The 26221-nt window shown below is 37.1% G+C and overlaps 1 protein-coding gene across 49 annotated transcripts in view; it reads left to right on the forward strand.

Moving 5' to 3' along the window:
• Nucleotides 1–26221, forward strand: part of Rims2 (regulating synaptic membrane exocytosis 2) — a 431117-nt gene that overhangs the window by 207703 nt on the left and 197193 nt on the right. For 27 of the 49 annotated variants that reach the window (XM_085679027.2, XM_085679035.2, XM_085679048.2 and 24 more), the window contains 7 exons: nucleotides 2999–3098; nucleotides 4088–4211; nucleotides 6448–6494; nucleotides 10144–10256; nucleotides 20140–20270; nucleotides 22863–23034; nucleotides 25294–25447. In XM_085679027.2, the coding sequence (XP_085535153.2) occupies nucleotides 2999–3098; nucleotides 4088–4211; nucleotides 6448–6494; nucleotides 10144–10256; nucleotides 20140–20270; nucleotides 22863–23034; nucleotides 25294–25447 (841 nt within the window). Of the gene's footprint in view, nucleotides 1–2998; nucleotides 3099–4087; nucleotides 4212–6447; nucleotides 6495–10143; nucleotides 10257–17045; nucleotides 17094–20139; nucleotides 20271–22862; nucleotides 23035–25293; nucleotides 25448–26221 lie in introns of all 49 variants that reach the window. The other 22 variants (XM_085679037.2, XM_085679024.2, XM_085679028.2 and 19 more) reach the window with 1 other exon arrangement.

A 26221-nucleotide genomic window follows, 5' to 3' on the forward strand; every position in this document is an offset into this window, starting at 1 on the left:
AAGAAGTTCCCAAGGTAGATGGGTGTCAGGAGGTAAAGTGATTGCCTGTGAGGAAGAGGCCCAGACTCCTGTCCCTAGAGCCCACACCCAAAGCCAGGCATGGTGGCGCACCCTTGTAATCTGATGCTGAGGGCAGACGCAGATCTCTTGTTCTTCCTGCCTTGCCAGACTCACCTACTCGGCAAATTTCAGGTGGGCGGTGAAGAAGGACAGACACTAAAGGTGATCTCTGACCTTTATGCAAATGCATGCACACCCTTGCACACTCATAGACATGTACGGCTGCAAACACATACATCATTCACACTATACACATGTGCGCCTACAAACTGCAAACATCCGTGCACACTCATGCACATACATGTACCTCTACAAACACAGACAAATCTATGCATACATTACATAGGTACACCTGAAAACACACATATCCAGACACATTCATGCGCCTGTATACCTCCAGATACACATCATATCCAGATACGCTCATACACATGTATACCTGCAGATACACACATCTACACACATTCATGCATGTGTATACCTGCAGATACACATACTCAGACACACTCATGAGAATGTATACCTGCAGATAGACAATATATCCAGATACACTCATGCACATGTATGCCTGCAGATACACACATCTAGATACACTCATGCGCATATGCAAACTCACACATCTTTGCACACTTATATATATATTTACCTGCAGACACACATATTCATGCACATGCTTATGCATACATGTACACCTGCAAACACACACACATATATGTGCACATAATAAATCTCTGATAGCCATAATATTAGTTTTATATACATTTTTAAAAGACATTGATAGTAACCTGGTTAGAAAATAGTTTGAATCCTAAACACAATGAATGTACTTGAGCTTAAACTATGACCAGTTCTGGGCATTCTTTCCATTTCTCTGCTGTTCCTAATGTAATGTTTTTATTGTTGCAATTGTTGTTGTTTGTTGCAGAATAGGTACTGAATAAAAATTTTCTTAATTATAAATTTCCTTTCAATAATAATATGTAACTTAAAATACAAAAAACTCTTTATCTTGCCTATATTTATGTCAGTATTAAAGTAATCACTTTAATTTTTTTATTATACAAACTTAAAAATATAATATATGTGTTAATATCAAAATATAATTTGATGTTGATGTAGTAAATTGTGTTTGTACTTGTAGATTGTGTTTTAGAGAAAGCTGGTTTGTGGTGTCAGGGTCAAACTGAAGCGCTTATGAATGAGAGTCAGACACTCTACAGCTGAGTTGTATTAACCTCAAATATGCCATCGGAAACCCGGAAACCTCTACATATTCTGTCCGGTGCCTGCCTTTCGAGACAGGGTTTCTCTGTGAAACAGTCCTGGCTGTCCTGGCTCACACCCTAGACCAGGCTGACCTTGAACTCACAGAGATCTGCCAGCTTCTGCCTCCCAAGTGCTGGAATTAAAGGCATGTGCCACCACCACCTGGCTAGGTGACAAAAATATTAATGTTTGTATTTAAACTGTAAAGTCATAGAACAGCATTTGTCAAATATGCAAAATAGAGGGCATTTAGCTTTTGTATATCTAATATAGCTAATGAAAAACTGAAATCAAAAAGAGGAAATGTTTCAGAGTTTAGCCATTGTTATAGAAATTATACTCTAGAATATAGTAAATGGTAGGTATTAAAAAAACGTTGGTGTGGTGTGACTGGAGGGTGACAGTGTGCTTGACACTTACCTGATTATGTCATGCCTCTCGTCATCAGAAGTCATAGAGGTCCCGGAGAGATGGTGGCAATGGTGGGACTTAAACTCAGAATGCTGTGACAAGCAGCTGATACAGAGATTAGGAGACTTGGGCTTGATTTCCATTAGAGTAGTTACTCTTTTATTTGTTTTAATGGTGGAGGAGGGTTATTGTCGGTGTGAGAGAAAGCATGGCCAGAGCGGAGGTATCTGGGAGATGAGGCATTGCCTACACAGTGGAGGCTGCAGCTCGTCCTTTGAGAGGTTAGAGGGGGATAAAGGGAACAGTATTGAGTGCAGTGCCTGGCTTATTATCTCCATTGTGTACTAACCGCCACCGACAGTAGAATTATACTAAACGTAACTGTGATAATGCTCTTAAATATTCTGAAGCAACAACAATTTTCTTAAAATATTTGCATGAAAATGTGAAGCCTTAAGAATTTACATTACTGAGTATAACTCACCACAATTAGGAAATATATGCATGGAAAATAAGATGAGGTAGGTCAGCAGGTTTAATTTCGGTTATCTTTTGCTCACGTTCTAAGAGACAAACAGTTTACTCCAGCTAATGAGTATAGTCCCTAGACTTTGCTGCCGCTGCTTTGAGAAGTAGTGATTAACCAGAATCCCAACATTGATTTTGCAGGAGCATCGTATTTTACTATGATTTTGTAGCATTCCTAATGCTTGTTCCCAATGTGTATTTTTTTCTAAAATAAGTATTTTAATAGAAATTAAAACATTGGAAAATTGGGCTCCAAATAATTTGAAGTTTGTATTATTTCTGATGAAGTTAATTAAATTTTACAATTTTCTTAAGGAAGATCTATTGACATTGTGGATATTATCAATATGACTAAAACATTATTAATAAAATACAGCATTCTTTCATCATATAGTAAAAGTAATGAATACTTTTATATTAGAATATTTGAAATTTATACTTAAAATGTTTATATAGTTTAAAAATGAGAAATAAAAATGAGAATTCTATAGTAAGGAAGAAATAGTTGAGTTGAATCTAAAATACTTGTGCTTTCAATAAGAAAACTTAATTACAATAAATTTGGAATAAAAAATGTTCCTTTATGCAGACGTGGCAATAATATATTAAGAAATGAAATTTAGCAGGTTAAACTCCAGTTTTAGAATCGTCATTGCTCTGTCTTCTTCCTTGTGCCTTCACCTGTGCTCACTTTCACAGTGTGACGGCTTTGCTCCTCTCCTCCTTTACGCAGGTCGTGGGAGGAAAGATGACTGAGTCAGGGCGGCTTTGTGCGTTTATTACCAAAGTGAAAAGAGGAAGCTTAGCTGATACTGTCGGACACCTTAGACCAGGTAGGTTCCGCCCACTGGATAGTCACGTGGCTAGTGTCAGCTGGGCTGAGAGGATGCCTGGCCTCGCAACACCTTTGGCTTAGATCCCTACCACAGCAAAAAGAAAAATTCTAACCCTGAACAGTTACTAAAAAATTCTCACTTATAAGTTATTTGACCAGTAATATTTAGTTTCTTTCATGTCTATTAAAATCTTTAGTCATTAATGGAATAAAGCTCTTATTCATTGTTATACTAGACATAAATATTCTTTAAAAATGCTTTTTATTTTTTTTTCAAAATTTTATACAATGTATTTTGATTATTTTCGTCTCTCTCTCTCTTTCCCACTCCTCCCAGATTTTCTCCCAAACTCCCTATACACCAAAATTCATATATTTTAAATTTAAATAATGGATATTGTAGTCTGCCCCTAATATTTACTTATTTTGTTTCCCAAAATCTTTATTTTTCAATCTTTTTTTGAAAAAGTCCAATATTATTTAGTAAACAAACTTCATCAATAAATGCCCAATTTCTAACTTATGTTGTCACCATATCATTTGGTCAGTTCCTCCACTTTCTATTGCAAAAATCATTGCATTCTTTGAAGATTTCATATACTATGAATCAGTTAGCTTTTTACAAAAGATTTTAGAGTTTAGGCAATTGAAACTCCTGAAAAGTAAACAGCTCTTAACTAACCATGTACATACTAAAATCTAGAGTAGAAGCGTGACGTCCTCCAAGAGGGCTGACCTTGATCATTGTCTCAGTGGGAAATGACATGGATACAGCCTGTATGTAGTGCACTTCTGACGCCCTTATCTTGTGAGATGACATATGCTATTCTAGCCGGAAATCCTGGGCCCCTTTAGATATTCTCAGCGCATACGCTGTTTTGCTAGGGGAATGCATGGTGTGATTGACTGAAACCCAATGAGTGCTTTTACTTTGTGTATATTTGATGGCCTCGGCTTATAGTTATGAGATTATTCCTGCCCCCGTAGGTGATGAAGTGTTAGAATGGAATGGGAGGCTATTGCAAGGAGCCACGTTTGAGGACGTTTACAACATCATCCTAGAGTCCAAACCTGAACCCCAAGTGGAGCTTGTTGTTTCAAGGCCGATCGGGTAAGTCAGTCTTAGTAATTTTTTTGACTCATTTTTAAGATTTATTAATTTTCATTTCATGGATATGAGTGTTTTGTTTGAATGTATGTATGAATGTATGTACATATGTATGTGCACAGCATGCATGCCTGGTGCACACAGGTCTGAAAGAGGGCCCCTTTCCCTGGTGCACAGGGTCAGAAAGAGGACCCGTTCCCTGGTGCACACAGGTCAGAAAGAGAGCCCGTTCCCTGGTGCACAGGGTCAGAAAGAGGACCCGTTCCCTGGTGCACAGGGTCAGAAACAGGACCGGTCCCTCGTTTCGGGGTTAGCGATGGTTGTGAACCATTCTGTGGGTGCTGGGAACAAGAACCTGGTCCTCCCGTGAGCAGCAAGTGCCGTTGCTCCAGCCCTACTTCCAGTCGTTTATCTGTGTGTGACGATGGCTGCTGTTCACTAGTCTGGACTGTCCACTGCTGTTCACTAGTCTGGACTGTCCACTGCTGTTCACTAGTCTGGACTGTCCACTGCTGTTCACTAGTCTGGACTGTCCACTGCTGTTCACTAGTCTGGACTGTCCACTGCTGTTCACTAGTCTGGACTGTCCACTGCTGTTCACTAGTCTGGACTGTCCACTGCTGTTCACTAGTCTGGACTGTCCACTGCTGTTCACTAGTCTGGACTGTCCACTGCTGTTCACTAGTCTGGACTGTCCACTGCTGTTCACTAGTCTGGACTGTCCACTGCTGTTCACTAGTCTGGACTGTCCACTGCTGTTCATTAGTCTGGACTGTCCACTGCTGTTCACTAGTCTGGACTGTCCACTGCTGTTCATTAGTCTGGACTGTCCAAGCCAAAATTTTATGACTACTTTATGGAAATGTGTGTTTTTCATAGATATCGTTTTTCTTTCATTTAAAACATTTGACAAATTAATAATTTTTCTTTGCCTGATTATGCAAAATAGGTTGCTCATTTCAAAAAAGAAGACATATTTAGTCTTTTTTTTAAAAAAAGAATTATTGTTATCTTAATAATTAGTATATAGCTAAGGTCATTAGTCTTTGTTTCTTTTTTTTTAAATGGAGATTCTGGCTGAGAGAAGAGAGAACCAAAGTGCATGTAATTTCCAGATACAGGACTTGTTTAAGGAAAAGCAGTTTTTTAAAACTTGTGGCTTGCAATGAAATAGGCACCTCTAAGACATTTTGCCACTATAGTTTATTGCCAATAGCCTATATACTCCAACTATGGCAGGAGATTTAACCCTTTCATCTACGCTGTGAGGATTAGTCATGAAGTGTCTGGCAGTCCTTTTTCTGCAGAAACTTGCATTGTATGGTAACATAAAAGGTGTATCAAAATTAAAAATGTATAACTGGATGGTAAACTACTGGACGAATTATTAAATTATTGAATGGCTTACAGCATCTATGAATGGAACCTGCAGATATTATTCCTTGTTATTATATCCGGTTTTCATTCACTTAGGAAACCATGAGTGGCAACCTTTGCCTTTTTAAGGTTTGGTAATATGGCAAAACCATAATGAATCATATTAGTATATTAATCAAATTTATTTTAGTGTTAAAGTATACTCAAATTATATTTTAATATTCTAAATAATTATAGACTTTTATATATTTTATAAATGATCCTCCTATATCAAATAAGTATAGGTATTTTTGGTGTAAATATGGTTGCAAGGTAATTTTGAAAGTCTCCATAAGAATCATGTTTGCTTGTTACCAATGTAACCACTCCACCTTAAAATTTTAATTATAATTGGAATGTTTTAATGATATTTAGTTTGATTCACAATATAGGTTATTTATAAGAGAAGGCAAAAATTAAAAAATGAATTAGTATGTTTATAAAAAGTTAACCTTGTTGAATACAAAGTATTTTTTATAGTAAGTGTTTTTATAGTTAAGCACATAGGAAATAAAGTGTATTTTTATAAATCCAATACAGATGCACATAGATCTTAATTCTTCTTAGAGTTAGCAGCAAAAATATGATCCCAGACTTAAGGGGAAAAGACTGAACTATGTGGCAAATTCTAGGCCATCTCCACCTCTATGGAAGATCGAGGCCAACTTGTCCAAAACAAAACAAAAGATTGTGGTTGGTCATGTATTCATAATCCTCCCACTGAACTCATTTTTCCTATGTCACTTTTTATTTGAAATTTTGATTGAAATAGAAGATGTGTCAATTGTTATAAGTTTATTTTTCCCCTTTTCTGTCGTTTCAGAGATATACCAAGAATCCCTGATAGCACACATGCACAGCTGGAGTCCAGTAAGTTTCATTTATCTAGGGTGTGCCAGTCAACATGCCCTTCATCAAGGGTCTAATAAAGAAATTAATCTATTAATATGGAGTAAGATATTCAAATTCTAATACTAAATTACATATAGAATGGAAATTTTCAGATTATTTCTCATCGCTGTAGGGAAAAATACAAACTCTATAGTGATTTCAGTATTGTTCCCCCGCTGCCATTACGTGGATTTTTTTCAGTAGTACTAAGGTGTATTCTAATAACCTGCACAAAAATATGCAGTTAAATTTTGGCTACTTATAAGCCCGAGTATCGCAATGAAAAGTCATGACCATGTCTATCATTCCCCATCACTACCTACTCCCAAAGTTTCCCCCAAAATTTAAAATTTGGAACTTTGTAACTCCAGTCTCTTTGTAAGGGTGTGTGTGGAGCAAACTATTGAATAATTTTATTTTTTCTAATTTGTATTTTTTTTTTGAAACTAAGATGGTAGTTCTAATTTTATGGCACAGCAGCAATGGAACATTAAACATGAATTTAAAAAGTCAAATACACAATTACTCTTATTGTTTGTCTTCTGATGGACTGCTGATTGGTAAGTAGTTGAGCAGCACTTTAGAGGGTGGCTGTTACGGGGAGCGCTTCACAGGTGCAGGGTACAGATACTGGTACAGGAAAGGGAACACAGCGCAGCATGGCCGAATGGAGGTAGCGAGGAGGAAGACAGAAGGCTGCGAAGGAAGCTGCCGGAACAACAGCAGACATTTCTCAGTCTTCAAAGAGCCAAAAGACTTCCGCTTGCCCCGGAGGACACGGGAGCTCTTGGGCCATACTCTCCAAGAGATATTTATACTTATTTGATTCTATCATTAAAGTTATTGGATGCAGTCAATGCTAAGCACCACAAAGATTGGAAACATGACTACTTTAATGACAGTGCAAGATTGTGGTGGTCCTGCTCAAATTAAGCTGTACTGTAAGAAGTAAACATTAGAATTGTATAGTGCTATTTTCATGGCTCTCATTTTGTTTAGTGCTTGAAACTGTGCTTGGTGTTGTAGTTATATTGTCACTATCCTTTTCAAAACTACGGCACAGGCAATGTCTTTTTCCCGTGTACCAGTAAGATGCCACGAGTGTAATAGTGTAATAGTCAACCCTTTATCTTCTTATGGCTATGCTAGTGAACTAGTTCCCCAAGACACAAGAGTCTCTATTCACAGTGGTTCCGAACATTTGTTTTTTAAACATTCATTTATAGGCTTGTCCAGGGACTGGTCGTTAAGTCTCTGCTCTGGATACATCTGTAGACTATTTTCTTTGTACACTAAGCTAAGCTTGGCCAGCTAGGCGGCTGCCGAAGCTGTATGATTAAGAGGTGCTGTCATTGTCTCTGTCCCTAGCTGCTTAAAGAATGCATTTTACTAATTTCTTGTTATCGGATGCTTTGAAAGCCTTGTGAGATAGCAAATTATATCTACAAAGGCATCATTGTTTTGCTTCTAAATATTATGAAAAGGAGTTGGTTTTGATCCATCACTTTTTGATCCAAAATTTACAGCTTTCTGTAAGAGTCTGCACTTTCCAATGGATACCCACACCCGGTTCAGGCTGCGTGCTTTTCCGAACTCGGGCCCATGAGAATGGACGATTGTCCTGAGGGTTGAAAAAGAGACACACACAAAACAGACCTTTGCTCATTTACCAGAGTAAATGGCAACTTTATTAAACTCAAGTCGGGTATTTATACCAGTGGGCTAGAAGGATCGAAAATGCAAGACCTCCTCCCATCCAGGAGCAGGAGGAGAAGATTAAAGTCTTCCCGGCGCCTGGAGCAGGATCAGCTGGGGAGCCAGGCTATGGACCCACTGCTAAAACCTTGAATTCATGTGGAATCACCATAACAAAGAGAACCAGGTTCTTGCTAAGTTATCCCCTCAAGCCAGAGCTAGTGCAGAGTCTCCAGGGAGCCGGAGGTCACATGGCCCTGCCAATCGCCAGGAGAGAAGGGAAGAAACCTTGGTAGCTACAATTCAGTCCCTGGCTTTGCTAGCACGGGGCTTTAATTTTGGTTGAGGAGAAAGGGCTGAGAGAGGATTCAAAAGATATGTTTATGAGTTCTATTAAAAGTTTTTGAGTAACAAAAGAACAGCTTCACAGAGCTTGTCTTTCAGGGAGATTAAAAAGCTCCCATGCATGTTTAAATGCGGGTCACAAAACCGTGCACGGGCTCTCACAGCGGCCGAGGCAGCCGACGGTGATGGGGGCACCATGAACTTGACGGCAGGATGCGACTCTTCAATTCTTCTTTAAAGCCGACCCGATAACTTTACATGATACACTCTCTAGACATGAATTCTATGCATGTGCCTTTCTAACAGGTGTACAGCTCACCGGCCAGATTCTAACTCTAGTCTCGACTCTGATGTTTAGTCGAAGTGTATGTTATGTGTTTTACATTGCTTTTAGGTATAGTAAAGGTGTTATAAGGTCCTTTGGTTCCACAGTCAGTTCTGCTTGCCAGCTATGCGTGATTCCTGAGGTTCGACCTTCGACTGTGTAGGAGGGAAAAAGGAAGTTATAGATGTGAGAAAGACAGAGGTACCAAGTGTGCCAACGTTCACTGGAATTTAGAACATTGTATAAAAGGTTACAGTGAACTCTGGCATGCTGTCTTTTCCAGAGATAACTGGTACACAGGGACTTTCTGGTCTGGAGAATAGGATTGAAATCTTAGTACTTTCTGTATTTGGACCTCAGATATCACCATAGCTGGCAAGTGCTGTTCCACCGAGCCCCTTCCTGAGGCCTGTTATCCTCATGATTCATAGCATCATCTGAATTCCTTCTGCTCGCTTCCCTTTCCCAGCCTTTGGTGTTAGTATCTCATTGAGGATTAAATGCTCACTACTGTTTTCTATCTCTTCATCCCAATCCATACTGTAAAGAGCTGGGAAAGCCATTGTCCTCTCAGTAGGACATATAATTCTACCAGTGTCTTATTATCTCTATCTATTCACATTCAAAGTGGTTCCTCCAACTGCATAGGAACAAATTCATGCATATAAGATTTGGTTATTGCTGTTTCTGCTGTTCTGTATCTTTTTTATAGCCCCTTATTTCAGTTTTGCTGGTGTAATATTTTGTATCCTTCAAGATATGACTTAAAAGTCACCCAGAAGCTTTTAATAATTTTGGAATTCTAGTACTTATGTTCTAAGCATTTAAAGTTTGCATGTTCTTGAGGTAGTTTACTGTTTTGGTTTTTTTTTCCTTTTCCATTTTTAGTGTTCTCTCATTATAAAGTGTGATTATAGAACACTTAACAGATTAGGAAATCCTAATGTGGAGCCTGTCGCTGTTGCAGTCAGCACAGCAGTGGTGTGACTGTGGGTCTGAACAGAATCCTACATTGCACTCACGCAAAACCAAGCTCAACCACAACAAATGCAATTGTCTGAAACAAACAGCAAAGCAGTACCAGAAGCTCCTTAAGGCTGTTGATAACATTGTAGCACTACAGCGGCTCTGTGGAATGGAAGTTAAGGGCCTTTAAAGACATAAGCTGAGTGTTCGGAAAGAGCCAAAGGCATTTTATTTCCTTTGTGTGCAACTGTCATTTCAGGTTCATTTTATTTCCTTTGTATGCAACTGTTATTTCAGGTTCTAGCTCATTTGAATCTCAAAAAATGGATCGTCCTTCCATATCCGTTACCTCGCCCATGAGTCCTGGCATGTTACGGGATGTCCCGCAGTTCTTGTCTGGACAGCTTTCAGTACGTAATCACTAAATTCTTCTCTTTGGAAATATTAAATGATGTTTTTAAATATGGTGTTAGAGACTTTTGTTTTTCTTTTTGATTTTTTTTTTGTTTTATTCTAATCCAAGTTTTTCCTAGAACATAATTGTGCCTTTGCCCTATCAGTTTTTATATTTTTGATACTTTATAGTTACTTAAAATTTAATTTGGGCTATTTATTATAATGCTTTCTTTTAATTTAGATTTATAGAGTTTAATGATTTTTATGAAGATATGTAATTCCTGTTTTACCCTTAATTATTATTCCAGAAGTCGAGGTGATGATTTTTACTCTTTGTTTTAAAGACTGGGAATTGCTATAGTTTCTCCTGAGAGAGGAAAATGGTCTATCAAACAAAGATTGTATTAAGGTAGAAACAAATATTTATGTATTCTTCTTTGCTTTTCAGTCTTAAGGAAATTTCGGGTGACTTTGATAATAACATGGATTTTTAATATAGCTTACACACACACACATATGGATTCTAGAGGTGCTTTTTATCAACAGACAAGACTAAATAATATGAGGGATATAGTAGTAAACTCTTGGGTATATGGAGTAACCTTTCATTATGTGAGCATTGATCTATGCATTTTCTATATTATAGTCTACTATAAGAGGGTTGTAAATTTAAGTCCTTTTATTACATTATAATTTCCTTATTAGAACACATTCAAATTCATTGTTATAATAATTGTTAATCTGCCAGCAATTGTTAAATTTGAAATTTTCTAGGTACTAAAGAAAAGAATTATTTAAGTCCTCAAAAAACAGAAATTAAATATTGATTGAAAATTATGACATTTAAACCCCAAACTATTATGAAGTTGTATCTTAGATTCCTTAGAATTATCTTCTTGTTAAATAGCTGAAAATTTCTCCTTTTAATTTTACGGGGAAAGGCAGTACTTGGTGTTTTCGGAAGCTGTCTTACTTTGTTACTTCATTTCCAGTTTCAAGATCTTATACACATTGTGCTGGGAGGGAAGGTGGGAGTTCCAGAGAAGTAATCGAGAAAAATCTCAAACTCAGCTCGTTTTCCTCCTGGTTCAAAACTGCCCTGGCAGTAGGTCAGAACTGTTGAGGCTGTGAAGGAGTGCAAGTCCATGTAATTGTCGCTTAATATGAAAGTATATTTTTTATAACTTGGAAGGGAAATATTCTATGAATTTAGTTAAAATGTTAATTGCATACATTTTAAAATTATGCAAGACACGCATTCAATTTATATACAAACAGGACAGGGATTATTAATATAATTCTTACTTGTTATCAGAAATCTAGTTAATAAAGGAAAACAAAAAGTAAAATCACTAATAATCCTGATACCACATATGACTTTTTCTAATATGTGCATTTGTTTTAAAAACAAAATTTCATATAGTTTTGGATTCTCTTTTTCCTTTCTCTTATTTTCCTGAGTCAGAATTTTGCTGTGTAGTCCGAGCTGGGCTGAAATCAATATGTCGATCAGGATGGCCTTGAACGGTGGTCCTCCGCCTTCTGCCCCGTTCATTCTGGGATTATAGGTGTGCTGTGCACTCATGGCCTGAATTCTCCCTTTTCTCTAGTACTCCATAGACTTTGTCTTATCTTCAAAAAGTCTCCCTAACTTTATTTTCATATCTATAATATTGCATTTTAGCTTCTAGTTTATATTGCTACTAATAACAATACCACTGAAATCCTTGAATGTGTATTAATTTTGCCTATTTTTTAATAGGGTAAATTACTTTTTCAAGAGAACTTTTTAGAAGTAAAATTATAATATACGTGCTGAAGTATAAACTTGAGATTAATAAAAATCTATTCTAATTATACCTAATCTATCAATAACCTATTTTGCTATGTGTATGTACATAGATACAAATAAATTTAATTGTAACAGAAGTAGCAGTGCTGATCACCAGGAACACGAATGGACAAAAAGAATGTCTTTTGTTATTATCTGACTTCGAATTTCAGTCACATTTTTTGCATTAGGCCAGGGTAAGCATGATGCTCTCCTGGGTTGCTTCCACATCTGTCTCCCTCTCTGTATGTAGCCTATAGGCAATTTTGGTTTGCTATGATGAAGTAGGAGTTTAGAATATGCCTACCTATATCATTTCTTGGGAAAACTCTTAGGAAGCTGAGCTGTGCCTGCTTCCAGCAGCTTCTTTCCTGCTGTCATGATGTGGTGAGAGCAGCTCAGGGAGGAAGGTGTGTTCTGTCTCCCAGCTCAGGGAGGAAGGTGTGTTCTGTCTCCCAGCTCAGGGAGGAAGGTGTGTTCTGCCTCAGAGCTCAGGGAGAAAGGATGTGTTCTGTCTCCCAGCTCAGGGAGGAAGGGCATTTTTGTCTCCCAGCTCAGGGAGGAAGGTGTGTTCTGTTTCCCAGCCCAGGTAGCCAAGGCCCCAGGAACTTGACACAGCTGGTCCCATCCCATCGACCAGAAAGCACAGATGAAGTGCTTAGAGCGTTAGACCTCCGACCCCTTTCTCCATCCTTAGTGTTAGACCTCCGACCCCTTTCTCCATCCTTAGTGTTAGACCTCCGACCCCTTTCTCCATCCTTAGCATTAGACCTCCGGTCCCTTTCTCCATCCTAAGCGTTAGACCTCCGATCCCTTTCTCCATCCTAAGCGTTAGACCTCCGATCCCTTTCTCCATCCTAAGCGTTAGACCTCCGACCCCTTTCTCCATCCTTAGCGTTAGACCTCCGATCCCTTTCTCCATCCTAAGTGTTAGACCTCCGACCCCTTTCTCCATCCTAAGCGTTAGACCTCCGATCCCTTTCTCCATCCTTAGTGTTAGACCTCCGATCCCTTTCTCCATCCTAAGTGGCCTGGGACCTGACCTTGACCTAGGAACGCCTCACCTATAATTGAGATGGTTCCCCTCCTCATCTAGTGTGATCGAGGTCATCCCCACAGACAGGCCTTAACCAGCACAGTTTCATCCCCACTTTCTTCTGCCTTTGAACATTTTTGCATTAGAGAAATTTGGCTCCACTCCTCACAAAGTCATGACCTTGCTAACACCTGAGAAGAGAAATTATTTGTGCGTATTTGAGGTGATTTCATTTGCTGATACGTTTTCAAGTGGAAAACACATAATAGGCATTTCTTATTTGCATTTTTATATTCAAAGATGTTGATTAATTTTTCAAAGATATGTGTAATTGATTTTCTCCCCATGCTAAATCCTGTGATTAATTATTCTAGGACTTTCCCATAAAGGACCATTAATGTATTCAATGAGAAGTCAGAATGAGCCCAGTCAAGTTTTTTCCCCCTGAGCCCCATGTTAGCCGTTCAGCAGCAGCACTTCCTCGTCTCAACCCTTTTTAAGTTAGCAGCTTCTTCATTTGGGAGGCAGCTTTTGTGGTTCTTAGTAATTGTGCATCTCAATAATAGTTTACACGATTAGGCTAGTAGTTTGATAGGCTGTTAGACTAAAATATTTCTTATTTTTTTTCCAGGTGAGAAAGATTCAGAATTATTATTTTTTTCTATAGAAACACTTTATACTATTGATTCTAATGTTAATCACATTTTTATTATACTGACTGCGATTGATTTATAGATGTAAAGTTACTTTATTATAACATGCTTGAAATTTATTTTTACTAAATATTATAAATATCAATTTTATTTGTCCATTTTAGAAATTTGAGTAATTTTAGATTAATTGCATGTCTTTCATATGTCCCTTTATGGAATTTCAGAACAATTAAAAACATTGTATTTATGAAGTTATTGGTTACTCCCTTCCCTTCCCTTCCCTTCCCTTCCCTTCCCTTCCCTTCCGTTCCCTTCCCTTCCCTTCCCTTCCCTTCCCTTCCCTTCCCTTCCCTTCCCTTCTTCCCTTCCCTTCCCTTCCCTTCCCTTCCCTTCCCTTCCCTTCTTCCCTTCCCTTCCCTTCCCTTCCCTTCCCTTCTTCCCTTCCCTTCCCTTCCCTTCCCTTCCCTTCCCTTCCCTTCCCTTCTTCCCTTCCCTTCCCTTCCCTTCCCTTCCCTTCCCTTCCCTTCCCTTCCCTTCCCTTCCCTTCCCTTCCCTTCCCTTCCCTTCCCTTCCCTTCCCTTCCTTTTCCTTTTCTTTCCATTTTATTTTTTTTATTTTTTGGACAGTGTATCACTATGTAGTCCCTAATGGCCTGAAACATGGCTATTTTTTTCCAGGCTGGGCTAAAACTAACAGAAACTCCTGCCCCTGCCTTTCTGTTCTGTGCTGGAATTAAAGGTGTGGCCTACCACCCCTTGCAAGTTCTATATTTGGACTTTGATGTTTTAATACTTTACTCTCATAACTTTAACAGTCTAGATGTATTGCGTGAAAAGAATGTCCTAAGGATCATATTAGAAGGGACAGTGAAGGGGACACTGGACATCCACACTTAGATTATGGTGTAAAGTTTCTGTTCTTCATTTGTGTGAAGCCTGAGCAGTTACAATGTAGCCCAGAGCATCATCTTTCCTGCGCCCAGTCCTTAGCGTCTGTAGCCTAGATGGCAGCAGTGGTGAGAAGCAGAAGGACTGCAGGGCGTGCAGTGTAACTGCGGTAACGCCAAAGGTTGACAGATGGAAAATGAGAATTTCACAGCTTTCCAGTGCGGTAATTGCTCCTCAACTTTTAGCCTTACATGGTTAGTTGTATATTTTGTCCGTTTTGATCCATTAAAAAATTCCACCTAAGAACAAATATATTTTGTAGTCATCTTTAATGTATAAGCATGTGGGTAAACATAAGGATTAAATGAAAAATGTTGATTTTCGAAATCTGATAACTGCTTATTTTATTTTATTTTTATTTTTTTAAGATTTATTTATTTCTTAAGTATACAGTATTCTCAATATGCATTCTGCAGGCCAGAAGAGGGCACCAGATCTCATTACAGATGGCTGTGAGCCACCACGTGGTTGCTGGGAATTGAACTCAGGACCTTTGGAAGAGCAGGCAGTGCTCTTAACCACTGAGCCATCTCTCCAGCCCTACTGCTTATTTTAGATAAAGAAAAATGGTTGATTTTTTTAAAAAAATTTTTAAAATAGACCTTTTATTATGTGAAGTAATATGTGTTTATAAAATATTTTCTTTTCTTTGACATATTTTATTTAAAACATATATAGATGAGGTCAAGGAAAATGAAATCTCTATATTCCTTTACCCTTTGGCACATCTAGTTAATCTATGGGAACTCCACACCCTGCTTCCCCTACTTACTCTGTCCATGTAGCTCTCAGCAGACAGATACTCCATCACGTTCTGTGTCTGCGCACTTCCTCTGTGGGCCTCTCTCCACTTGTCAGCAGACAGATACCCGCCACGTTCTGTGTCTGTGCACTTCCGCTTTGGGCCTCTCTCCACTTGGAAAGGAAGAAAGCTCAGACTTAATACTTGGTTTTTTGGAGAGAAAAAAAAAGGTGATTCCTGGTGGCCAATAACATGCCATGAAGGCTGTTCTCCTTTGGGGGTTAGGGTTGTTTCTTACTTAAGTATCATGCCTGTCCAGGGATCCTGTCCAGTGATCCTGTACCTGGGCCAAAGCCCTCCCTTCATTTACACCCGTTTCCCTACAGTGGGAGAGAAGGAGGCACCAGCCCTTGACTATCCTAACACATGCCACAAGGCCATGGGATCTTGTTGAGGGAAGCAGAAGTCAATGGCCCTAAATTCATTCTCTTGTGGGTCTCTGATTTTATTTTTGATCTATGATTTTTTTCAATTACTGGAAATCGTTTTAAAATAAAAGATTAAGAAATTCAGGAAAGAAGTTTGTTGTTTTTTATTTTTATTTTTCTGAGAACTTTGTTTATACCCTTTCACCCTGTGAACACTTAGAAGCGCATCTAGACCTTTTTAGGTATTTCTCTTCACTTGTATACTGGGGATCAGAACAGTGAGCTCCCAGAGCTGATGGGACTATCAGAAGGCAATGCACATGCCATAAACTTCCTTGAAACATAAAGAGCTTTGTAACTACTAAACCCTGAAATAGTGTTGTTAGTAGCGGTGACCACAGTTAATAGTGTCTCCAGCCAGCAGCTCATCCTGTTCTCTCCTTCATGCTGAGCTGTGCTTGGGTCTATGTGCAGTTATAATTCCGCTTTAGTAGGTTTCATGTCCAGACACTCACACAATTATGAATCGATTTAAAAAAAAAACTTGTCTCTGTGAACAGCTAATATTTAATTTAACTTTAATATTGTAATTGTTTCTTAAATAATAATGCACCAAAAACTTGTAGTATTTCCATTATATTTGTTATTATAAATTATTACTTACAGTCTAGAGAGGATTGAAGGCACAGAGATCCTGTTAGTTTTGTGCATTTCCTATGCCATTTTTTTAAATAAAGAATTTATTAAAACATCGGTAGATTTGGTGTTTGTGGGTAGCCTGGGACTAGTCACCCATGGATGACACAGGCTGTAGTGTGTTTAAGGGTAAAGTTTCAGTTTTCTTGATTTGGGGTTATACTTTAATCATTCTTTAAAATTATATTATCTTGTATATTCAGTCTTAATTCCTATTATACTGACTATGTTTTAAGAATATGGTTTAACAAATTATGATATTTATCATGTTTTGAATAGTTTTCATATATTTTAGCATTGGGAAATATTTATTTTTTATAATAAAGTGATTAAATTAAAATATTGTCATGGAAACATTGTATTTAAGGGAGAGTTTTATGTGTTCATTTTTACTTTTAGTCTTTTGGTTCCAGCATATTGTCCTTTTTGGTTTTGTTTTATTGCTTTTTTTCTTTAATTTTGCTTACCAGAGCCAAAGCCTTAGTAGAAGAACATCGCCTTTTGTTCCTAGGGTTCAGGTAAAGGCTTTGTCTGCCTGATAGAAGCTAAAGTGTGTTTTATCCCTTATTTGTATGTTTTTGGAAAATGCGTAGTAGGAACACTTCTTTTGGTATGTTGCTCCAAACCATACTATTGACTCTCAAATCATTTTCTAAGACAGCTTGTAAAATTCTGCATGGAGATTAGAATATTAAGTACAAATTTAAAGAGACAATCATTGTTAGTGATTTTGCAGTTATTGAAGTACTCAAATGTATACGTTTCAAAGTTCCATTCCAATTGTGTTTTGGTATAGATTTGGCTTATTTCTGTAACATTTACTGAAATAGCAAATTTTAAAACTCCAGATGTTTTACTTTATTACACAAAGGTTGCTGTCTCTTTAAATCACCCATATACCACATCACATCCACTTCTCTTGCATTTTCCAAGCAATGGCTCCTTGAGGAGATTGGCAAATATATTTGTACCTTATTTAAAATACAATTTTTTTTTTACATTTGATATATAAGAGTTTACTTTTGGAGTTTGAAAGAACAAAAAAATCACAATCCAAATGATGTGTATATGTTATTTTGTTAGTATTTTATCATTTAATTTACTTTTATGTACTACTTGGGTACAAGCTGTTTGCCTCTTTCCATTAGGATGTTGTTTATATGGTATAGCAATGCCAACATAGTTATCTTCAAAGTAGTAGTATGCCTTCCCTGCTTTGTTGCATGTTTTTTAAAAAAAGTTGACTTTAGATAATACTTTTAAATAATTAAAATATTAATTCTATTAGATATCATACAACATAAAATATGTTTGATGCTAAATTTCTGTTGTGAAGAATTTAAATGGTTTAATGATGAGCTGAGAGGATAGTCATATTAAACAATAAATTAGTACCAAGATTTTTATTAAAGGATTGAACTAAGGCTTGTCAAGGATAGAATTATGAGGTTGTATTTTAGGGAACAAATAAGTTAAGTTTTAAATATTATTTTTAAAACACAGCTTCAAGAATATGTTAAATAGCATGGATAGTAAAGTAGTCTGACCTGGATATCTCTTAAAACTCCAGTGCTCCCTCTGTAATGAAACTGAAAGTAAGTGCTGTTTGTAAGTCCAGCTCAAGACAATTTCAGAAACAGTCCAAGTTTGATCAGACGTACTAGGATAGGTTCTTATCAAATAGTGGCAATACTCATATTTTTGAACAGTATAATTTAGGTAACAGTATTATACAATAAAGCTAGTGTATGTTTATGTGAGAAAGAGTGGTAAAGGGTAGTGTTTAGCTCTGTATTATCTGAAGATAATATTTATGGAAAAATTAAACTTGTAAGAGTTGCTGTCGTTGGTGATAGTGGAGATGATGTAAATTAATCTGACCTTCATCACAGGTTTTAGAAGACTCTGAGACTTTCGACATTTCCTTCATCCCATGAAAAACCAAACATTCTAATTTCTTTATTTTTATCTCTTGGATTTTGTGAAAAGAATAGCTTATCCTCTCTATTTTTGTTATCCTTATCTCTATCTGTAGGCTAATATTGCTCAGCATGCGAATTTAAAACTTTTTTCTTTTCAAAAAGAGTCAGTCCCCCAGCCCCTCCCTCTTCAGTTTGTGGTCATTTCGCTCCTTGTTTGAGATGGGCTTTGCTCTGTAGCTCAGATTAGCCTTAGTCTGTAGGTTTGCCACAGTCTAAACCTGTTTTCCTTTGAGGGGAGTGGTGGTCCTTGATCCTTTGAGTGAATGCTGCAATTCTTAAAATTCTAAGATCCCATTTTAGTTTGTAGGAGAATAGCTAGCCTAGAAATGTGTAACTTTCTAATATGCCAGATAAGAGTGCTTACCAGATATTTATTAAATGCAGCTTAAGAAAATCTTCTTGAAGGTCTATTTTTGAACTTCTTAGGTAGTAGATAAATTTTGTTATGCAATAGCAAGATAAAACTACTTTAAAATTCAAGACAATAAACCATGAAAACTCCTAATAGTTACTTTTAAAATTTGAATATCTTTTGCTAAATCTCCTGTAACGGAACTCATCCAATTTAACCCTGACAAGGCAAGAACAGAAGTAATTTTGTATCTCAGGCTGTCAATCCACCTCTTCTGACTCAACAGCTAGTCAGCCTTTGGCTCTCTGGAATACACACAGAGGGACCCGCCAAAGCCACCGTGGGGTTGGAGCTGAACTGCTGTGCTTCATGTGTAACTCAAATATGTCATTCTCAAGTTCCATATTTTTGGTCCCATTTCAATTTTAAGCTGGCAGTAGGAGATGCTGAATCCTAGGTAATGTGGATCTCTGATGCAGATGCAGACAGAATGCTCAGTGAGTGAGGAGCGAAGGGGTGAGGTGCGGGGAGATGGCAGCTCTTAAGAGAATGCACGGGCAGCATGACTGGAAGTGACAATCCCTAGTTACAATGCAGCAGAATTATGCACATTTAATTTTAAAGTGAAACTTTACTATTTTAAGAATGTTAAGTATTTTCTTCCTTGAAGAAGGAACTATGCCTCTAAAATCTTTAAAAGGTGAATTTATTACCATTTCAAACATAAACTTGAGGAATCTATTAAAGCTACGAGTAAGCCTTCTTCTATCCTTTGAAATGTGTTTTACTATGGAGACACAAAACATTTGCTTGTAACTTCCCTCTGAATAAATACCATTTCCTTGTTCCTGTCCACACACTGCATTTGGAACACTCATTTACAACTCGTGAACAAAACCATAGTGCTTCTTATGCAAAGATGGAGTTAGGAGTTATTGTGTACAAAGTATGTAATCTAGTATTAATATTATATAATAATAAGCCATCACATCCAGATCATAAAAGTCCCAAGTAATTCATCAATGAAACTAAAACATCAGCATCAATCCATCTATTCATTGAAGCTATTATAGTATATCCTTTTATTTTAACACATCTCAGTTTATTGGGGAAAATGTTTTCTCTTAACATTTCAGTTATATCAGTAATAGAGAATGCTATAAAGATTGGAAATGTTGACATGTACTGGAAGTAGATTTTGGGCTAATAATGAATGCTTTTTCTTTTCAGATAAAACTATGGTTTGACAAGGTTGGTCACCAGTTGATAGTCACAATTCTGGGGGCAAAGGACCTCCCTCCCAGGGAAGATGGGAGGCCACGGAATCCTTACGTTAAAATTTACTTTCTTCCAGACAGAAGGTAGGGTTTTGAAGTTAAAACATATATGCTCTCAAAAACAAGTGGGAAAGTAAAGAATGTTCCGGTCCTGTGTCATTCAGTAGTGCATGTCATAGCTGTTGGGTAGCTGTGAAATTTTAAAAATACAATCATTCTGATGTATCAAAAAATGACAGTATTTGAGATTATTTTAAAACTTTGCATTTACTATATGTGATTTTATTTAAATATTTAGCTTAAGCCTTCTGCATATTGTATTTCTTAAGTAATATATGTTTCAAAATTATTGAAATTTATTGTTTTAAATAAAAATTTTAGTAGATTGTGTAGTAAACAAAATTGGAACTGAAACTAGTTGTGCTCATACTCTTCTCGACCTTTGACCTCTGCACCTCTTGTCATGGGGAGGGGTCACCTTTCGGTGGGCTTTCTTGGAGGTGGAGTCTCGACTGTACCTTTCCACATGTAATTATTATGGTGTTGAAAGTTTATCATGTCTTTTTCTTGATTGACTTTTATTATTTAGTTATGTTTTACTTTTCCCAATTTTCCTTGCTCTTTGAGGCAGTGGGGTTAAAATAAAAACATTTCTCCTTACCTTGCCCTTTGTATCCCAGGTACAGGGTTTCTTGGTTAGGGTTTCTCTTGCTGTGAAGAGACACAATGATCCCAGCAACTCTTACAAAGGAAAACATTGAATTGTGGGAGCTCATTTACAGTTTCAGAGGTTCATCATGGCAGGCAGCCTCGCGGCATGCAGGCAGACGTGGTGCTGGAGATGAGAGTGCTACATCTTGACTCAGAGGCAGCAGGAAGTTGACTGTCACACTGAGGGAAGCTTGAACAGAAGAGACCTTACAGCCCTCCCCCACAGTGACACACCTCCTCCATCAAGAACACATCTCCTAATGGCGTCACCTACTTTGGAGTCCACATTTTTTCAAATCTCCAGATACTATTAAACTTTCTTTTTGTATCCTCAAAGAATGTAAGAGCTCTCTGAACTTTTTCTTCAGGATGTTTCACAACCACTTTACTTGTCTGATAACTAAGTGTTTGAGAAGATTTGTGAGGTTTTCAAGCTTATGTTGTTGGATGGTTTGTTCTGGGATTTTACCTCTAATAGGAAAAATAATTTTTGCAATACTCAGAAAGTTGCATTATCATGTCAGCTTTTTTTCTCTTTTCCTTTGACCCAAATTTTACCCGTGAATAAGACAATTCATTTAATTTTTCCTGAAAAATTTTTCAGGAAGAAATCTTGAATATATAAAATAACAATTGGTATTTGGTTTAAGGTTTCCCAGAATGTCCATGAGATACAGAAGATATATCCGCTCTAAAATCTTAATTATGTTAGTCAGAAAACTACTTTATATTTAATGTACCATGTTATATAAAAGTAATATTTTGAAGTACTGTTGGTTATGGCCACAAATATATTTATTTCTTTTTTTTGAATTTGAATGCAAATGTCAAGTTTTTGATTGTTATTTTAAGTTAAACTGAAGGCAAAATACTATTGTGAAAATAAATTTTGGTTAGATTTTTTTTGAGCAAATGTTTATTGTATTCTTAATAATTTAGAGATTAAGGGTTTATTTTAGCTAAAACATACCTCCATAGATCAGTCTTTACTTAGTACAGTTCCTCCCTTTGTGTTGTTTGACTTCAGCGCTGTGGCTCACTTTGAGGGCTTCATTTACACTTTGAAGAAAGGCAAAACCCATTTCTCTTTACTTTGTTGAAAGTCAGGTTTTTATTACAGTTCTTTTGGAGGAGGAGGTGGAGCTGGCAGAGGATCTGCTGTGTGTGCTGTGTTTGTGAGGGACTTGAGGAAGCGTTCCTTCTTTGCTCGTAGAGAGGTTCCTTAGTTATGCGACAGCTCTTCCTTTCTCTCTCCCCTTAAGCTTAAGACTTTTTCTTCTAGTCTCCTTCTGATTTCAGTTCTAATTAGAGCTAATTGTCCACTTACCCATTGCCCATCATTATTTTTTATATTAGTATATTTTAATGTAGTTAATGTCATAATGCTATTATAATACATGTTTGTAATTTACAAATGTAATTTATAATGTATGCATTTAATGAGTGACATAGTTTAAAAGTATTTTCTAACTCAAGCTAATCCATCAAAGTAAGTGTGAAAGCCTCCTAGCGCTGAGTCCAGTCGGTCAAGACGATTATCTCCTGTTTCCGTCACATATTACTCTGGCTTCCTTGCATACAAACCGTGTTCCTTACCTTTAAAGACATGCTTTTGTTTTTGTCAAATAATCTAATAGCATTTCTTATTTGAGATAGAGTTACTTCATAAAAAATGTACTATGATTGTTTTTAGCTAAGCTAAGCTATTTGTGTATGAAGTAAACATTGCTATATTTTTTTTTACAATTAAACTTTGTAGCTTAAGTGAATAGAAGGTTTATTTGAGCTGTTTTTCATACTAAGTTACAGAGATGATACAATTGTATCATAATCTAACTATAAGTAAAAGTTTACATTAACTGTCAGATGACAAATATATGATTTCACTTGAGCAATTTTAAATGGATAGAATTTAGAGTGAATTCTTTTTATGTAAGCGTGCATACTTTCTTTTTATTAAAATAGTGATAAAAACAAGAGAAGAACAAAGACAGTGAAGAAAACACTGGAACCAAAATGGAACCAGACCTTCATTTACTCTCCTGTCCACCGAAGAGAGTTCCGGGAGCGGATGCTGGAGATCACCCTTTGGGACCAAGCTAGGGTTCGGGAAGAAGAGAGTGAATTCTTAGGAGAGGTACCTGGAAGTAGTTAAAGTTGAACCTTCTTGGACCATTCTGTTGCTAAAGGACTGTCATTGGAATGCTTAGGAATATAAATGTCTGAAAAATATATGCATAGTTTGTTTGTTTATTTGCAGAATGAATTTGCTGCTTTAAGATAAACCTTAGCGGCATCAAAGAAAGCAATGTTCTTAAAACTCTTAGTAAAACTGGGTGTGTAAGTGGTAACGTGTGCCTGTGATCCCAGCTACTAGGAAACTGATACATTTGACCCAGGAATTCAAGTGCAGTGTGGGCATCCCAGTGAGGCTCTGTCTCAAACCAAAACTAATAGCAAAACCAACAAGGAAAACCCCATTAACATAGGCAGGGTGGGGGACTGTAGTGTATGATGACAAAGGTTTGAATTACACTTGATAGAGTTATTATCTCATTTAGTGTTTTCTACTTCTTGTTATTTTATTGGGCCAGCTATTTGTTTATTCATGGATTACTTTGTAAGCCATTAATGTATCAGACAGTTTCTACAGGCCTACTTCAAGAGTTTACACCTCGTTGTAGATTCAGGTATTGCTATGATATTGAGTGTGTAGTAGAGTATAATTCTGTGCTGTGCTGAAACAGCCAAAGGAAGCGCCAATGAAGAACAGAAGTTAAAGTGAGAGTAGCAAGGCCTCAGGCTTATAGAGTTTAGGTTCCTGTCTCAAATTCGCTGAGGAAGTGATAAGAAATGAAACCTCAAGGTTAAAAGGACACAGAACATAGTCCCTATATTAATCCCCTGAATAATGAGAACAAAGATTGCCTAAATTGAGAAAAATATTTACAGTTGTAATGTGGAGAGCAAATTCCAGAGGCTTAGGAGGCGTGGTTTCTAGCCATTCGCATGTAATAGTGAGAACAATCCATTATTCGCTTCAATTTGTTTATTTTACCTAGTTTTCCTGATTAGATGAAAGGAAGGACATAGAAATATGGACTGAATTATGTCACTTGCCAGGCAGTGGTGGTACATGCCTTTAATCCCAGCACTCCGGAGGCACAGGCAGGCCAATCTGCAGAGCTAGTTCCAGAACAGCCAGAGCTACACAGAAACCTCATCTCGAAACAAACATGCACAAAGTTACAAAGCTATGAATCATTTGGAGAGAGGGGCCATGCAGTTCTTGAGACCAATGGGCCTTGCCTATTTCTGGCACAATCACTTCCTTGTCTTCTGTTCAACAAATTGATCTTCACCTGCTTCAATTTCCTGTTTGGCCACGTGTAAATAACACTAGTATGCAGTTCCCGTTTAGTAGGAGCGTTAGTAAGGCCAAGTTGCCTCGCGTAGCATAGTGCCTCTACTATTGAATGTACAGGGCACATTTAGACACAGTGAGGTAACAGCTTTTGCTTGTTTGCTGTAGCTCAATATTGCTGTGACAGAGCTGTTTATCCACTTAATGTGCGTGAACACTCACGTGTACCATGAACAACAAATCTGCTCACTGTTGCAAAGCCCCATGAAGGAAAACTCATTTATACAGACTGATTTCTTTTATTAAAAAAAATTCAAATTACATCATCATGTGGTCATATGGTATATGTTAAGTATCCTTTCTTGACTTTTCCTGTTTCTTTCTGAATGATATATAGCAGTTGAACATTATTAGGGGACTAGTGGTGTGACGTGTTGGTTTGGAATTGTCCGCTGGACGGTTCAGTGTACATAAGGCTTAAGGAAGACAGCAAGCTGATCTGACCCCAGAGAGAGGTCATGTTAGCCTTTTGTAGCTTTGACATCCTGTCCTATACTGCAAAGGTAGTCATTTTTATACATAATAAAGATGAATACTGTGACATGGTTGGTTATTAATAGATACTTTAAATTAATTATTTCTCCTCATTTACTGATTAATATGAAGTTATTTTTCTACTAGTAACTATAAATAGAAATGCTTTTGAGTTAGAAAATAAAATATAAACATTAGTTATCATAGACATTTTAAAAGTAAAGAATGCCACTCATATCATGGCAAAATTGATATCTTCTTAATGGGTTGATCACGGTATATACAATAGATGTCATCATTTAAAGTAGAAAATCACTACAAAGTTTGGAAGGAAAAGTGTTTCTCATTTAGTTACTGTCAAAACATGCTGACAATTTGGCACCGTTGAATGTCCTTGTTTTGCTGAGACAGCATCACTGTAATAATGTAAAAGTTATGAGACTACTGAAGAGAAGTCTTATCATTGGGAGACAAGGTCTTTGTGTCTTCGGTCTGTAGATTCTGATAGAACTGGAAACCGCGCTGCTGGATGACGAACCTCACTGGTACAAACTCCAGACCCACGACGTCTCTTCGTTGCCGCTCCCTCACCCTTCTCCATATTTGCCACGGAGACAGCTCCATGGGGGGAGCCCGACACGCAGGCTGCAGAGTAAGTTTGCAAACTTTATCATGCTTGCGGGGAATGTTTCTATCGTGATTGTATATCCAGCAGAACTTGAAAACAGCATTATAGGTGCTAATAGGCATTTGTTAGTGTTTTCACAGCTACTATTGATGATTTTTCTAATAATTTAGAACAGTAACATTAATCATGTCTATAGCATTCACATTCACAATATTAAAATCATTTTGACTGCATACTATATTATATAACATCAAATAAACACAAATTTTGGGGTATTAGTATTTAGACTCTTAAATGTAGGAATGGGAGCTAACATTAGCTCTTATTAATAAGTATCTGCAGATACCTAAAATATCATAATTTATGAATACATAAAATGATGACTTTGACATAGTGACTGAAATTATATTTCACATTTTAAGTTGATTTTTTTCCATTTTATAAGTGAATGACTTGAGGCAGGTGATCTCTCTATGTTTAGATTTTCTCCTTTATCAAAGGGAAACATTACTTACCTCATAATATGGTCATATGATCATATGGCCTCACTTTACTTCAATGTTAGAAAATTAGCTTCCTTAGTAACTGTGCTGCAGTAGGTTACATTCTACCCATAAGAAATGTCAATTGTATTATAGAGAAAAAAAATTGTATGTTTTTTCTTTTTGATGATTTTCACACATTTTTTAAATGATCTGTGTAAGTGATTGTATCCTTAAGATTTTGAATGCTTGCCTTTTCTTAAAAGGAGGTCAACTTTAAACTTGCCATTTTTAAAACCCAGAATTCCAAAATGAG

The sequence above is a fragment of the Myodes glareolus genome, chromosome 19 (genome assembly GCF_982192425.1).
Source record: "Myodes glareolus chromosome 19, mMyoGla1.1, whole genome shotgun sequence".
Classification (NCBI taxonomy): domain Eukaryota; kingdom Metazoa; phylum Chordata; class Mammalia; order Rodentia; family Cricetidae; genus Myodes; species Myodes glareolus.